Source organism: Arachis duranensis, unplaced genomic scaffold, assembly GCF_000817695.3.
Source record: "Arachis duranensis cultivar V14167 unplaced genomic scaffold, aradu.V14167.gnm2.J7QH unplaced_Scaffold_232525, whole genome shotgun sequence".
Classification (NCBI taxonomy): domain Eukaryota; kingdom Viridiplantae; phylum Streptophyta; class Magnoliopsida; order Fabales; family Fabaceae; genus Arachis; species Arachis duranensis.
The window spans coordinates 1,976,278-1,993,784 of record NW_026264851.1 but is presented as its reverse complement, the minus strand read 5'-3'; the positions used below and the strand labels follow the sequence as shown (position 1 = coordinate 1,993,784).

The following is a 17,507-nucleotide window of genomic DNA, read 5'->3' as shown; positions in this document are numbered from 1 at the left end:
CTTCTAGATTTTTCCACGGCTTGGTCATCGATAACCTCCGTCGCTAAAATAGCTGTCGGAGCTTCTCTCGGTAATTTAGTAATGTCTAGTAGTGAACCAACTTAAGATTTATGCATCAAATAAGTTTTTCTTTTTGGGGGGTTGATGAACTTAAATTTTATCAATGGATTTTTGGTGATAATTTTTTATTTTTTGAAAGTAAAATAAAAATATTATTTTAGGATAAAGTATTCTCCTATTGATTGTAATTAAAATGTTCATTGAAAATTTTTTCACAACCATAATAGTAAGATTGTCTTTAAAAATAATGTAATATAAAGTAGAAAAGTAGACACAATAACTTAATTAGATAATTCTCATTAGTAATAGAATATATTATAAACAGAAATAACAATAATGTAATCAATCATGTAAAAAATTAGTCACTAGTATAATTTCTTCTCTAGAATTTTATTTTTATGAAATTAATTATTTCCTATTTCTTTTATATTTATTTTTTTATTTTCGTATATTTTCCTCTAATACGAAGAATTCTTCCATGTTCGATATTATATCCATTACGTGTAAATATTATTATGAAAAATGCTTGAAGCTCATTAAAATTTATTATCTTTTAATTATTAATTAATTATTAATATATTATTAAATTACTAAATTAAAAATATTAGATTAATGACTAAAAATAAAGACAATAACAATAATTCAGGTAGCCCTCTAATCTAACATTTCTCTATTACTATATGTATACTTTTTCATTTCAACGTGATCTCTAAAATTTTAATTTATTTAATTGGATTTTTTAATTTTATATTCATGACTCGCTCAGTTTTTGGCCGTATTTTTGTTCTAAAACCGTTAACAACATACTAAAATAAACTAACGTTTGTTACGTTGGATTTTTTAATAGTTATTAAATGTGAATTAAAATTTTTTGTTATTAAAATACAGTGATAAAGTGTTTAGTTTATCCAAAAATATGCTTAACATTTAATTGATGAAATTTTTTTTTGTTATTAATGTAATATATATAAATATAATTTTAATTTAATAAAATTGTTCAATTAGAGTAAATTAGCACAAATTAGTCTTGGATTGTATGTGAAAAATATAGTGAGTTAGCCACGAAAAAATAGTGTGATTAAGTAACCTAACATTAGCCACACAAAAAAATGTGGCTGAAAAACTCGACTTGCACAAATTAGCTACGGATAAAGTGTAGTAAAATTATATTTTTTGATTTAATTATTCTTATTTAGCCACGGCATTATGCGTAGATAATGATATACAAATTGTGGCTCTTTAAAGGTCTCCACAATGTTTAAAATTGTGACTAATAACGCTAAAATCATGGCAAATTAAAAATGCAATCCTCCGATTAGCCACAAATATTCTTTCGTGGCCAATGTATAATTGCTATGGTTATCTTAGAGTTTAGCTACAATTTTTTTTGTAGGTAAATCCCTTATTTCTTGTAGTGTTAAAGAGCTTTTAAAATTTTTAAGTGAAATTAAAATTAAAATTTTAAAAATTTTGTAATCATTTAAAAGTCTAACATGATAATTGTCAATTTATCTCAATATGTTATTAAGGTAGAGACCAATATAAACAACAAAGGTTAAGTGAAAGATCACATTAAATAAATTAAATTTTTGAAGACTAAATTGATGCAGGGAATAATTTAAATATTAACTCAAAATTAATTACTTAATACGTTACCTCAATAGCGATAAGCTTGATGACGTAACTCAGTTACTACATATCGTTACCTTTGATAACTTTTCCTAGCAACTTCACGTGGATAATAGTTAATTTCAGTGGAACCCCCTAATTAATATATTATTGAGTTTGAGGCCAAGAATAAAAAACACAAAAAACTGATCTTATAAAATTGATCTTTGCAATCGTTACCAAACGTGCTTTAAAGGGGCACTGATAAAATACAAATAAAGTTAGATTTAGGTCAACTAATTTGAATTAGTTAAATAATTAACTTATTCATCTGCTTAAATAAGTATCAAAAATTTAAATTTCGCTTATCAAACTGGAAAATACCCTCAATTGAAAAAAAAATAGAGAAAATTCATTCTCATATTAAAAAAAAGTGTGATACACATGTTGATAGACACATTTTTATCGTACACACATAGCTGCACAGTATTAAAGATAACTTGCGACACTGATGTCCCATTATAAAAAATAAATAAGAGCATACACTTGGATATATAGTTATACAGTCAACATTCAACAATATATATAATTCCTTCAAAATTGATTTCTGAGTAACAACTCGGTCATATCACAAATAAACAAATAGTGTTTTCGAAAGAAAGTGAGGGGAAATTGCTAAGAGTTGATTTTCATTTTCCACAAAGCTAAGCAAAATGGATCGGAGTATTCAACGGGATTGCAAATTTTTTCTTCTTTTTATAACAATAACTATACGGCACATATTTTTGAGAAATACTATAGAATTATTAGAATTTATTGTTTTTGACCATCAACTAATATCAATATTTAAAATATAAGAAAAAATATATTAATTAACTGTTAATATTTTAAAATATAATATAAAATATATTATTGTTGGATTNTGTGATGAAATTTTTTTTAAAAAAATTTAAATTGTTAAAAAGATATATATAAATAATTATATCTCTAATATATTTTTTTATGCACGATTTTTTTTGAATTTACGTGAATGTGACATAAGTTTTTTTTTTTCTCTTTTTTTTGTTTTATGTTGTTTTTTTTTATTTTGGTTCAACAATGATAGAATTCTAAACTTTTCAATTATAAAAAATTTTGATGTCATATCATGATACTATTTTTTAAAATAAATATTTAAACTAATAAAAAAAATACCTAAATAATTATTTCTCTATCTCTAAATAAAAGTTAATATCTAGTCCATATATTTTCGAATAAGTCATCCACTACACTAGCTACATCATACGACAATTGAAACACTTTGGAGTCATTATGTTTTTTCTCCATTTAGGGGCAAATCGTGTACTTTCCACAAACTTTTTAGCTTCAATTTTGAACAGGAAATTGATATGATCAGCCAGTATATAAGTACATACACCCTCTCTGCTAATTTCCACAAGTTCCAATAATAGCTATCTCATCATCACCTATCAATTTTAACTAACAAAGTTGCACCAAAAGAAAAATGGAAAATCATCATAGCAAGCATAAGCTTGTGGAACAAACACAAGTTGGTCTTCCAAAAGCATACCATGATAATGATGATCCAAAAATCAAATCCCTCCCCCTTACATTCCTTGACCTACCTTTTACAGGTCCAATTTACGTTAGACGCCAATTTTTCTATAACTTCCCTTTTTCCACCAACCATTTTTACCAAAATACCCTCCCAACCCTCAAACTCTCTCTGTCTCTTACTCTACAACGTTTCTTCCCTCTAGCCGGGAACCTCCTATGTCCTCCACCACCCCACAAGCCCTTCATTCAATGTACCAATGAAGACACCGTCACCTTCACCATCATCGAGTCGTCTTTGAATTTCGATCATATTTCAAGCAATGACCCCAAAAGTGTCAAAGATTTGGATCACTTGGTTCCAACATTGATGGACAAGGCCACATATGACAAGAGTGATGACACGATTGTGTCACCACTTGTGGCCTTGCAGGTCACGGTTTTTCCAAACCGTGGCCTCTGCATCGCCATCACCTATTGTCACGTGATTGACGATAGGTGTTGTGGCCATTTTATGAAATTTTGGTCTTCTCTTTGTGGAATAATAAATTTGGAAGAAATTATTGACTCAACACTCTTAAAGAAGCACTATTCATTACTACCCTGTTTTGATAGGGAAATATTGAAGGATCCTGATGAGCTCGAGGCCGTTTTGTTGAAAGACTATTTTAACGAGAGGACTTTATGGAAGGACAAACTCGTAGCTCAAAGTCAAAATGGTGAATCAATATTGGAAGAGGACTATGTTAAAACAACAATTGTGTTTGGTAGAGAAGGCATTGAAGCAATGAAAAGGTTTGCGATGAACAAATTGAAGAAAAGCAACGGATACAAAGCGCCGCAATATCTATCAACCTTTATGGTGATATGTGGTTTTGTATGGAGTAGTTTAATTAAAACTACAAGACATGACGATAACAATGAAGGAGGAGAAGAAGAAGAAAAAGAAGAGCATTTTCATTTTCCAGCTGATTGTAGGAATAACAATCTACTCGGATATCCAATTCCAATTACTTACTTTGGGAATTGCATAACACAGTGCCAAACAAAGCTTAAGAGGATGGAACTTAAAGGAGAAGAGGGTTTTGTGAATGCGGTTAAGGTAATAGAAAAGGGTATAAACGACATGAAGAGTTCGCCGTTTCGGGGTGCGGAAAATTGGAAGGCATTGTTCATGAAGTTGTTTGTGTTGGGGAATAGTGCGTTTCATGTGATGGCTTCGCACAAGTTGGGTGTGTATGAGACTGACTTTGGATTTGGAAGGCCTAAGAAAGTTGAAATGGTGCATTCATCAAAGGCTATATCTCTTGCTGAAAGTGGACACGTGGAGGGAGGGGTTGAGGTTGGATTGGTGTTAAAGAGGGTCCATTATCAAAGATTTGTTCATGTTCTTAAACAAGGGCTTCAAATCCTCATGAATAACTGAAATAGTAGGTTTAGTAATAAGAATTATTGTTGTTGTGCATGCCATAATGTGTGTGTGTTATTGTGTTGATGACATGCATTGCTGATGATATAGATTAATGCTGGATGATTATTAAGATTTCGTAATCATATTTGTTGTCATCAAATCCCTACTGCTGTTTTTAATTTGCTTATTAAATAAAAATTCAATCAATTCATAAAAATTGAATTAATGATTGCTAATATATGCGTGTGTTAGTTTTTTCAGTATCCTTATATAAGTTTTAGGGATTTTTTATCAAAAGAAAAATTATTGTTTTTTGTGAACTATTATTTTCTACTTTAATTACCACGAAGCAACTTTTTTAACATACACAAAACCGCACAAGATGTACAAGTTAAATTGAGGAGGGAAAAAATGTTGAAATAAATATCAGTAATAAGCTCATTAATTTAGATATGGAAAAAATTTTAGTGTATTGACTGAAAATGGGTATACTGTGTGTATTGTAGGTATGTAGACGTGTCAGATGGTAGTGCAACACGCAGGGGGCGTGTTGCCTAAATCACGTGGGAAGCGTGGAAGCGACGTGGCTGGATGAGGTTGTGCCAACAAGGCAGCACGCAGGGGGTGTGCTTAGTCAGCACGCAGGGAGCGTGTTGACGTGGCAAAACCTGGATGGCTCAGACGGGGAAGCACGCAGGGGGCGTGATGAGTTAGTACGTGGGGGGCGTGATGAGTCAGCACGTGGGGGGCGTGCTGATGTGGCGAACATGCATTGGTCCACGTATGCAGCACGTGGGGGACGTGCTGAATGAGCACGCGGGGGGCGTTCTGACACGTGTCAAAGCGTGATTGGCTGAGGCAGACAGCACGTGGGGGACGTGTTAAGTGCACCTCTCTATATAAGGCAGAGTTCGATAGTATTTGCATGCTGAAGAAGATTTGAGTGTGTTTTGAGTATTTTTTGAGGCTATTGTTAGTGCAATGGAGGGCACCGCAAACTTGGTGGTGTATAGCAATGGTGAGATAATACATAATACTCATGAGGGAGTGAGGTTTGTGTCCCAGAATCCATTTTCATTTGTGGTTCCATGCACGATGACGTGAATGGAGCTGCAGAACGACCTCTGTAAAAGCATGGAGAACAGTACGTTAATGAGAGTGAGCAGAATTCTGTACCGAAATCTGATTGTAATTTTTAGTGGTCTAATACAATTTGATGCCATGCCGATCACTGATGAAGCGAGTATACAGAACATGTTTCAAATTCACCGGTAGACTCAGATGTGACACCCACAGATTGAGGTGTACGTTGAGTTTGAAACTGTAGAGGCAGTGGCGATTCAGAATTATATAGATATACATGATGATAGAGGTGCAGTGTACGAAGGAATGAATAGTGACAGCGAAGAGGACTTCGAAGCCACTTATGAGGCCGGCGACAAAGATGAGGATGGTGATGTGGGAGTTGAGGCAGCAGCAGAGAATGTAGTGGTTCGTCCGCCGAGCAGTCAACCGATGGACGTTCCACCTTTTATGCATGAGTTGGATCTCGAGGCCATGCATGCCCCCGAGTTTTCGAAATATACAAACATAGGTACGTGGTGACTAAATAATAAGTTTTTGTTAGTTTATACGTTCGATTGAGCAATAAACAGTGTTGTCATAACCGGACCAGACCAGACCCGTCGGTTCAATCAGAAAACCGGTGAACCAAATATTAAACCGGTCCGATCCGGTAATTAAACCGAATAAGAAAACGAACCGGTATGAATCGGTCAAACCGGAAATGAACAGATAAAAACCGGTCAAACTCGATAAACCAGTCTAACCGAATCGCTGAAAATTAAAATAGCTGAATATTCTTAAAATTTTAGTAAAGATATGTATTTAAATTTTAACTTTAAATTTTTTTACTATTTTTTAATTTTGTTGACATAGGCGTTGCCGATGCTGAGGACGGGGAGTTCCGGATTGGAATGAAATACAGTTCTAGAAAGTCGATCGTTGCAGCAATTAGAAGTTTCACTATTGCTAAAGGAGTTGACTATGAGGTGTATGAGTCTGAGCCACAAACGTTCTATGCAAAATGCAAGATGTATAGGCGTGGATGTGACTGGCTTATCCGAGCTAGCTTGATACGGAAAAAAGGTTGTTGGAAGATACAAAGATACAACGGTAGGCACACGTGCACGATCGGAACGATTTCACAAGATCATTCCAAGTTGGACTCAGATACAGTTACTGAGGCTATAAGGCCATTGGTGAAATCTATAATTGCAGAAGTCCAGTCAAGATTCAACTATACCATCAGTTACCGAAAGGCTTGGTTGGCAAAGCAGAAGTCCATAGCCAACATTTTTGGTGGTTGGGAGGATTCTTACCAAGCCTTGCCATGGTAGCTCTCGGTCATGGTGCAGAAGATGCCTGGTTCAGTTGTCTAAATAGAAACACGACCACTGTACAACGAAAATGAAGAGGCACAAGGTGTAAAAATACTTCATCGTGTATTTTGGAGTTTCAATCCATGCATTAGGACATTCAGGCATTGCAAGCCCCTGGTTCAGGTTGACGACACACACCTATACGGAAAATACAAAGGTACATTTCTAGTCGCTGTTGCACAAGATGGGAACCAGAACATTGTGCCTAACGCCTTTGCCTTGGTGGAAGGGGAGATAGCTGATGTGTGGCACTTCTTTCTCAGAAATCTGCAAATGTATGTTGTTAGAAAAGACGGCGTGGGTATGATCTCAGACCGACATGAGTCAATACGAGCAGCAGTAAATTGTTTCGATGGCGACTGGCAACCTCCAAGAGCATGGTAGATGTTTTGTATAAGACACATCGGCAGTAACTTCTTAAGGAAATTCAAAGTCCCTCACTTGCAAAAGCTTGTTGTCAACATAGGGTATTCAAGAACGGTGGAGGAGTATAATATCAACTATAAGAGGTTGGAAGAGCGAGGCGAGGCATATGCCAGGTGGTGCGATGCCATTGGACTCAGACATTGGGTATTGGTATTCGACGAGGGACATCGATGGGTCCATATGACAACAAACCTTGTCGAGTGCATTAACTCAGTGTTGAAGGGTGTGCGTAATCTACATTTGTTGGCGCTGGTCCGAGCAACATGTTATATGTTAAATTAATTTTTTACGCGGAAGAGTGCCGAGACTCACGAACGCAAGCGTGCTGGATATACGTACTCCACATTTGCGCAACAGCGGATAGAAGCAAGTATGCAACAGGCTGGGAATATAGTTGTGCACCGCTTTGATAGACGAAATGAGGTGTTTGAGGTTCGCGAAATGACTACTGGAAAGGTGTTAGTTGTTGATCTTGCGCGACGGACGTGTGACTGTGGGCACTTTCAGGTTGAATGAATACCATGTCGCCATATTATTGCTTGCTGTGCTAACCAGCGTCTCGATTGGCAGTTGTATGTGCATGATGTGTACAAGATGACGGAGGTTCGTAAAGTATACAGGTTTGAGTTCACACCATTAGGTGATCCCGAGACATTGCTTGCTTATGAGGGACCCACATTGGTCGCTAATCCCGCACTGAGGCGAACGTCTAAAGGCAGGCCCAAACTGACCCGATACTTGAATGAAATGGACTCATGCGACATGCGTGGTCCTCGGATATGCCGTCTCTGTGGTGCTCAGGGTCATAGTCGGAGTAGGTGTCCTTAGCGTGCTGGATCGAGTGGTGCTGGTTTGTAGTTTAATATTGTCATGTTTGTATTTTTTAATTTGCATTTTGTTAGTCCATGCTTTTGAAATTAGACGTGTTTGTATTTTTCAATTGAAGTCTATCCATTGATATTATAATGGTCGCTTAATATTGTCATTAACTGATTACATAAGTTAACAAAACAAACATTAAACACGATTTACATTAAGTTAATTCTGAAAATAAGATCAAAAAAACCTAAACTGAAGCTCACTTCTTTCCAATGAACCAGTGTAGTCCCTTACGCATAATGCCCGGACCTAACCGCGATGGAGTATACCTATCAGGTGGATTTCGCTCAGTCCGTAGGTCATATGGGTGACCTCGAACTAAGTCATCCACCCCCGGAGCTCCCGAACCGCCTGACTCTGTAAGAGCGGCTGACCCGCCTGCCTCTGTCAGAGCGGCCGACCCAGCTATCTCTGTCGGAGTGGCCGACCCGCCTGCCTCTACTGGAGCGGATGGACTGGGGTTGAATGTGTCAACAACTGTGTATGCCCGCTGACGCTGGACAAAATCATTATCACATGACGCACTCTCTGACGTGTGGTCGGAAGTACGACCCCGCAAACCATGGCCCATATCTTCTGATGCCCTACGTGGATCAGCAGGCACTGACGGTGAAGGGATACCACTAAAATCTGACTAGCCACCCAAATCAGCGTCGGTCCAATGCTGTAGTTACTGATCTCCGTGTCCGTCGCTGGAGAAGTCAAACCAATCATGACCAGAGGAAATGGTAAGTATGGGATCATGATGCTGAGAGTGGTGGCTGTGTTGGGACTGCTGAGAGTGGTGGCTGTGTTGAGACTGCTGAGAGTGGTGGCTGCCCTGAGTGTGATGGCTACCATGACTGTAGGCCGGTGGCTGTAGTATATAATAAGGAAACGGCTCAAACACTGCATGCTGAGGTGGCTGAGGGGCAGGTGGCTGTTGATGATGAGAAACGTACCCCGTCAATCTGAAAAGATGTCCGTAAGAGTGCATGTACCAATCCCAGTACTCAACCGTTGGTAAAAAATCCCAGGTCGGAAGGGGGTGCAGGTCCCGCAGTAAGCTGTGTCGCCTGTTGGCCTACTCCACTATCCATGGCCCATGCAAAACTGTCCATTCATGAAGCTGCACTCCGCGTAGAACAATGCAATGCTGGTCAACTGGAATATCCCTTAGTACCCCCGGAGGAGGTTGTACATATCCAAACTGACGCATCACTCGATCCGCAGGGTGCCTGATACGTGGTCAGGAGGACATTTTCGTCATCTTAGAGCTAAGGGACGGAATGATAATCTTGCCATATTCAAGGATCTGAATTCTAGAAGAATTGTGCCATGCCAGTCTTGGACATCAAGAAGACCAAGAGTCCGTCTCAAAAACAGTGGTGCTGAAAGGACAACAATTCATAAGGCCCATTGGGCTAAGTCAGGACAGCAAGAAGCCCAATAATACTTTTCAAATTCTGTGGGAGGCATAAATTATTATTATTTTTAATTTTTTTAATAATTTATTTTAATTTGTTTTGCTGTTAGAGTTTGTTGGAAGATTTGATTTACTTCCGATTTGCTTAGTGTTATCATTAGAATGTTAAAATTTAAATCAAATCTGATCTAATCCAATAAGATCAAATTTGATTTAAATTAGTTATCTTATTTTTTAGTTAATTTGTTAGCGGTCTATTTAAACACCTTTGGTGAGACAATTTGGAATAACTCTGATGAATAAATTTCAGTTGCTTTTAAGCACATTTTTATTGTGTGATTAAGTAAGGTGAGTGATTTGCTTCGCTGGTTGCATGGAAAAAATTGAATGGTTCAATTTTCATCCTTCTGATCTAGGTTGTCAAGGACAGGTTCTTTGAAGGTCTAGTAGGGAAAACCCTTCCAGTGACCTAGGCTGCTAACAACAGGTTTCTTAGAGGTTTAGTAGGAAAAAAACCCCATTTATCTATCGTTGTTGTTGTTTTTTCCTTATCAGTGCCACTCGACACACTCGAACGACAACAACGGAGCAAATATGTCACACACCTCAAGATGAGGATGCAAGTCATCGGGGATGATCAACCCGTCATACGGCCACCACTCAAACTGCCACAGTATTATTGGTATATTAGAACCCTAACAATAATGGTTGAAAAAACGAATAAGAAGAACTATAACTATTTACCTCCTACATGTAGTCTATATCATGCCTGAATGTCTTTACTGTCTTCGATGACCACGCTGTGGTCCGTTATGAATGACTCCATCTGAAACATTGTTAATTGAAAAAATTTAAATAACTCATCATATGTCAAACATGCATCATGAATATAACACATAACTAAAATAAGACTTATTACCTGCTGGCAACTGGTATCTCGGCCGGTGAAAGCGTTTGTCTCGGTACGGGAGCAAGACACGGCATTCGCTCCCATGCCCAAACAAACAACAGATTCAGAGGGCCATCCATCTCCTTTGTATCATATCGTGATGCACGGCATAGTGCTCTGTAAAGATGTGCCAGACATACTGACCCCCCAACTATAAGTATGGATCCGCTCGAAATCGCGAAGCAATGGTAGATATTTCGCATGGGCATATGCGATCGACTTGTCCGTGAATAAAGTCGACCCTAACAAATAGAAGATCTGACATCTGACGTATCGCCTGATGGACTCCTCAGTGTCCAACAGCTCTGCGTCTCTAATACGTCGAACCCAACCCAGCTTTATATAGGACTTCGCATTATGACTGACTGATGGCTCACGACCGAATATCGCTATGCCCTGACTTTGAACGAAGTCGCTACTACTATCTGTCCATCCACTGACAGGCTCTCCATCAATGGGTAGGCCAAATATATGAGCGACATCCTCTAATGTCAATGTAACCTCACCGATCGACAATACAAAGGTGTGGGTCTCAGACCTCCACCTTTCAACCAGAGCAGCTAACATGGGGTGAAATTCTCTTATGACTCCAATTCTAAAGACGTGGTAGAATCCGGTGGCGCGTAAGTAGTTCTCCACCATCGGATTTCACGTCTGTGGCAGATCCAGTTTACGCACCAACAAATTCCTATTAGGCTGTATCAACAAAGATATATGTTACATTAATTAAATAATAATCCTTATAAATATTTTAATAAACATTCACATATTTATTTTAATATCTTATTTATTAAAATATTTAACATAGCTTATCTATTTATTTATTTATTAAAAATTTAAATTTCTTATTTATTATAATATTTACTTATTAAATATATTTTATACATTTTATATATTTAATTTATTATAATATTATTTATTTATTAATATACGCATATTTATGTTAAAAAATTCAAAATATTTTTTTATTCTTGAATATATTCATAACAACAAAAGTTAAAAAAATATTAAAAAATTACATATTATTATTATTATTATTATTATTATTAACGTTTATTTCATAAAAATTATTATTATATTACTAAAATCTTTATAAAATACACAAAATAATATTCTCATTACAAAATACATATACATTAAAAAATATAAATACATAAAAAATAAATTTTAAATACAGAAAAAAATTAAAATATACCAACTTACATAAATAGGATGATCCAAATAGTTGATAATATGTTTTTCGGGCGACATATAATTACGTACCATTTTTTTAATCTCTTAAACTAATAATTTTTTTCTTTCACCGTATAACTACTACTCATTACACTCTCCTCACTAGTGCCTATACACTTGCACGGACACACTGCTTTCTTTCCTTCTCTCTTTTTTTGGCTTCAGTGTGTGATGAAATGGGAGAAGAAGAGCACGAAGAGTGCATATATACATGAAGGTTCAACACTGGCACTGGTTCCCAGGATGGGGGCTGTCCCCTGCATGCAGGCAGGCCTGCAACACGCCCACGCGTGGTGCAGCAGCAGCATTGGAACTCCGCGCAAAACTCTGCTGCGCTTCACAGGTCTCCAGGCACCATGCCCCCTGCGTGGTGAGTCAGCACGCCCCTGGCGTGGTAAAGGACGTGGGTCTCCTACTCAGCCACCACGCCCCCGGCGTGTTGAGGCGGAGCTCCACCCATCGGCAATTTCCCTCCTTGGCCAATATTTAGCCAATACACTACCAGTGCATCCACAAAGAAAATAATTTCTGTGAGAATGATAATCTTTTTTAGTAGGGCAGACAATCTGCGAAAATTTATTCACCAGTGATAAGTGTGAGGGCCAATTTTTTTTCCCACAAGGCGGAAGATGGGTATCCTTTAAATAAATGGGCCGGAGTGCAGGACTAGGTAGAAATTAGGGGTGTTTATGACGCAGTTTGAATCAGTTTTGAGTCAAAAACTCATTCGATTTGAAATTTGAATATTAACTTTATTTATGGTGCAATTTGGATTGAATTAAATTTGTGGTTTTGTAAATTAAAAAAATTAAATATATATAATAAGTTTTAATATCAAATTTTAAATAACCAACAATGATATAACAAGTCTCAACAATATCTTAAAAAACCAACGATAACATAATAATAGAAATAAAGTTATAGGTTAATTAAAATAAATAAATAAATTATATTTTGAAAACAAAAATAATTATTAAATAATAATACATGAATAATATAAAAATATATAACAAATTAAACATGTTATGAATATAATTATAAATATAATAATAAAATAATAATATTATAGCACATATATGCGGTTTATATTAGATTGGATAGATTATAAAAAGTAGATCTGAAATCCGATCCGATCTAGCGGTTTACAAAAAATAGATTCCAATCAAATTTAAATTAGTGAGATTTTAATCAATTTTCGATTTAGATTGAATTGGATTAATAATTTAATTTAAATCGGTTTAAATTTAAACATCCCTAATAAAAATACTCATTTAATACATGTAAATGAAAAATTACAAAAATGTTTGATATACATATATAATATATTTCACAAACCTTATTGTCATTTTTCTCACACTATCACTCCGTTCACATCACGAATTTTTTTTAATAAATAAAATAATATTTTATTTTTAAAATAAACCATTTGTAGCATTTTGATCAAAATGCGTCAGATCTCTTATCTCATTAACAGTGTAAATGAGATAAGGACATAAGATATAAAATAATGTGATATATCGTCCATGGACCTGGTCAAGAACTTTTCACTTTTATTTATTGACCTTTTCTTCTATTTTTACCATTTTCTAATCATATTTTCAAATTACGTAAAGAATATGGCACGCGCTGATAATCACGGTGCAGATATTAACAGATTGAATGGTTGAATGCGACTTGACACATTGTAGGAACAACCGATTTTGAAGTTGGTGTTGTTTTTCATTTTATGTTTATATTAAATTATAAATATGTTGTCATACTTAGAATACTTTTATAGAAGTAGTATGCAATATATATTAAGCAAATTAATATATAGTTAAAAATAGTTTAAATACTACTATGCTAGGATATGATGTTATGCATATTTTAAAATAAATTTGTTAATTAAATATTTGTTAACGTTTGTTTTTTTTTAATCTAAATTATTATTAATCATATGTTTATTAATTTAGTTATTAATTTAGGTTGTTAACAATTTTTAATAAACTTAATTAAGTAGCAAAATGTTTATGTTTCGATTTACTAAATATTTAAGTAAATAATTTTTTTTAATTTTTTGTTACTTAAACTAAGTTATCAAGTTGATAGTGTACTTGTTAGTTATTCAAGTAAATGTTTTCACTTAATTTAACTTAGGAAGGAGATGCAAAATGATTTTTATTATTCACTATTTAACTAAATAATTTTATTTAACTTAAATAAAATAGATGTTTATTAGTTTAGTTATTAATTATCTTACGAAATATTTTCATTTGCATTATATTATATAGATATTTAAATTAATTATTTTACTAAATATTTTCATTATTTAAGTAAATTTTTTATTTAAATAAATTTAAAATTTAAATATTTGTAGTTATTTGTTAAAATAGTTTACTTATAAGTCAAATTAATTCGTTATATATACGTTTGTCAGTAGAATATTTTGCGTTGAAATTATTATAGCTTTATAGATTTACGCATTCTTGATTTGGTATTTTTATTGTTTATTAGATGCCTCGTCTACTTCTTCCCAAGAGAGCGACTCACACACTCCCACCACCAGACGCCATTATCCTGTACTTGAGGGTCAGGGAGGCTAGGTTCAGCGACGTGTTGCCACTCAGGAATTTTGTGTTCGACAACTCCAATAATCAGGTTCATCTCCAGTGACTCCTACTATTGGATGACTTTCAGAGGTGCCGATATATGTCTTGGGGATCTGGAGTGCTAACATGCAAGTACCATTTTCTATGCTCTGCGGCACACTGCTCCACCACAGATATCGCAAGCTACACTCCTCTGCTGCTATCTTCGATATACGAGAGGTTTCCTAAGTGGTGTCTACCTGAGTAACAGATTTACATGTACTCTATGACCGCGATGTAACTGTTTAGTTTGGTTTTACTATTCTTCGTTTTTCACAAAACAATATTATGACAAATTAATTGAATGGTGGTTATTCTTGCAAATGTCTACAGGTTGATCGGCATGACACAGTAGAGCAGCGACCAGCACGAGCAGAGAGTCCTGCGATAGCGTCGGGAGTTGGATCAGTTACTGTGGAATGAGGTAAGGGAGTTACCCTTTTATTTAGTTTAATTTGCATAGATTACTCAAACTTTTATACACACTTACAACCAAATATCTACTACGGCTTATTTTCGGAAGAAATAGGTAGACAAGAAGTAGTGAAATATTTGTGAAGAATATAAAGGGTTGCACATCCATTTATAGCTGTTGAAAATTTGTCTTCACATATCTTGTTTACTGTGTAAACATCATAATTATTCACGTATCTCGTTTACAATGTAAACAAAATATACACTTTATTCCTATGTGGCCTTATCTCATTTACAGTGTAAACGATATAAGAGATCTGATACATTTTGGTCAAAACGCTACAAATTATTTATTTTATTTATTTATAAAAAAATCCTTCACATCGTAGGCTCTTAGTCTTTGCTTTCTGCCCCAATGCCTCATTCTCATTTTCTCATGCTCTTTATTGCCACCTCTGTTACTCACTTTAAAAACTCTCTCGGCGAGGTCATGCACCTCACCTTCCATATTCCTCTTTTTTTTTTCTTCCTCGAGTTATGTTCTCCTGTCATCGAACTGCCTGTTGTGGTGTCGCATCATCGTCATCAGCATATCTAGTCTTCTCATCGTTGTCAGATTGTCGCCAGCCTGTTAGATAGCGTCATTGTCAGAGTGCCTTTTCGTGCACCAGTCCACCTGCTCGTCGTGAAATTGTCGGCGCCACAAATTTACTCGTTGTCCTTTGCTCATCACCATCTTCCCATTGCTATCTGCTCCTTGTTGTCGCTGGCTGCACCTGTTTCGTTGTTTAGAGATCTGTGTTCTTTAAGATTGTTATGAAATCTACATTGTTTTGAAATAAGAAGTTCATTTGGTTGATTTTTCTATTTATATTTTCATTTTTGTTTTCTTAAGAAAATCCACAGAGATATCTTTGAAAATGGGTATCAAATGGATATTAGGTACCTGTTACCTGTTGCAGATACAAGGTCTGAAACGGGGTGCTTTTTGAAAGGGGGGACAACGTGTCCCTGTCCCTAAGGTAGCGTTTGGTGGAGAGACAGAGACAGAAAGACTGAGACCGAGAGATAGAGACTGAGAGACAGGGATTGAAACAAATCTCAGTATTCTGTCTGGTGCAAAATGGGAGACAGGAATTGAAACAAGAATGAAACTCTAATTTAATTTGCACAAAGGGTAAAATTGGAATTAATTAATTGAAATGAAGGTATTTAAGGTATAAAATGTTATTAAAGTTTCAGTTTCTATCTCTAAAAATTTCAGTTCCCTGTGTCCCTACTTTTTGGAGGTACTGAAATACTGAAATTTTGGAGACAGAAACAGAAATTTTAGAACCAGTCTCTGAACTAACAAACACAATACTGAGTCTCAGTCTCTCAGTCTCTGTCTCAGTATCTGAAAACAAACGCTACCTAAGGGAATATTTTGCTATCCCTAAAGTAGTATTGGAAAGAGAGATAGAGACTGAGACTGAAAAACAGATATTGAAATAAATCTCAGTATTGTATTTAGTGTAAAATAAAAGACAGAAATTGAAATAAGAATGAAATTCTAATTTAATTTACATAAATGGTAAAATTAGAATTCATTAATTGAAATAGGAGTATTTTAAATATAAAATGTTATTAAAATTTCAGTCTCTATTTTTTAAAATTTTAGTCTTCTGTATCTCCACTTTTTGAAAGTATTAAAATATTAAAATTTTGGAAATAGAAACTGAAATTTTAGTACCAATTTTTACACTAATAAACATGATATTAAATTCTAATCTTTTAGTCTCCATTTCAGTACTTTAATACAATCGCTACCTAACTAAATGAAGATCTGCAACATTTTTATCGGATTAGAGACTCACCCCTACGAATAAATGAAAATAAAAATAAGGTATAGGTAGCCTTGTAGAGATTTGCTTCGTATCTTTCCTGCGTGCCAATATGAAATTAGTAAATTATCAAAATTTATATGCATATAAATTAAATTTATCTGCATGAATTGAATAATCCTAATTTTTATTTCTAATTTGAATTTCATTTCGACCACCAAAAATTATGTTATCTTATTATATTGAAAGATTTTTATATTTTCTTTAACTATTTTTTTTTATAATAGATATGTTATGAATTTTTATTTTTTAAGTTGGATCATGTTGTATTTTATTGTATTGTATTATATTGAATTAATTTATTTTATAATTGATATGTTATTTTTTTAATTTCTTTAAGAAAATTATATCGATAAATACCTATGAGTATCTGTTTTTTCTACGAGAACAATTAAACAGAGATCTACTACGAGGATAAAAAAAAAAGGAGATATTTTTTAAACGAGAATAGATGGCAAAAGAGAAGTACTTCTCCTTATTCATTGCTATCTCTAAGCAGAACTAGAGTGAAAGTTTCACTCTGATACCACCACGTGACACGTTATTCACATGCCCTATTAAAAAAATCACTTTTAACAGTTATTTATTTTATATTTATTTATATTAAAAATATCTGT

The 17,507-nt window shown here is 34.7% G+C and overlaps 1 protein-coding gene across 1 annotated transcript; it reads left to right on the top strand.

Annotated features, from left to right (window-relative positions):
* The first annotated feature begins 3,120 nt into the window (after nucleotides 1-3,120).
* Nucleotides 3,121-4,737, top strand: LOC127744145 (coumaroyl-CoA:anthocyanidin 3-O-glucoside-6''-O-coumaroyltransferase 1-like). Its single transcript, XM_052256425.1, has one exon. It carries the CDS (start codon nucleotides 3,173-3,175, stop codon nucleotides 4,646-4,648), a length of 1,476 nt encoding a protein of 491 aa, XP_052112385.1. The 5' UTR covers nucleotides 3,121-3,172; the 3' UTR covers nucleotides 4,649-4,737.
* Nucleotides 4,738-17,507: the final 12,770 nt, after the last annotated feature.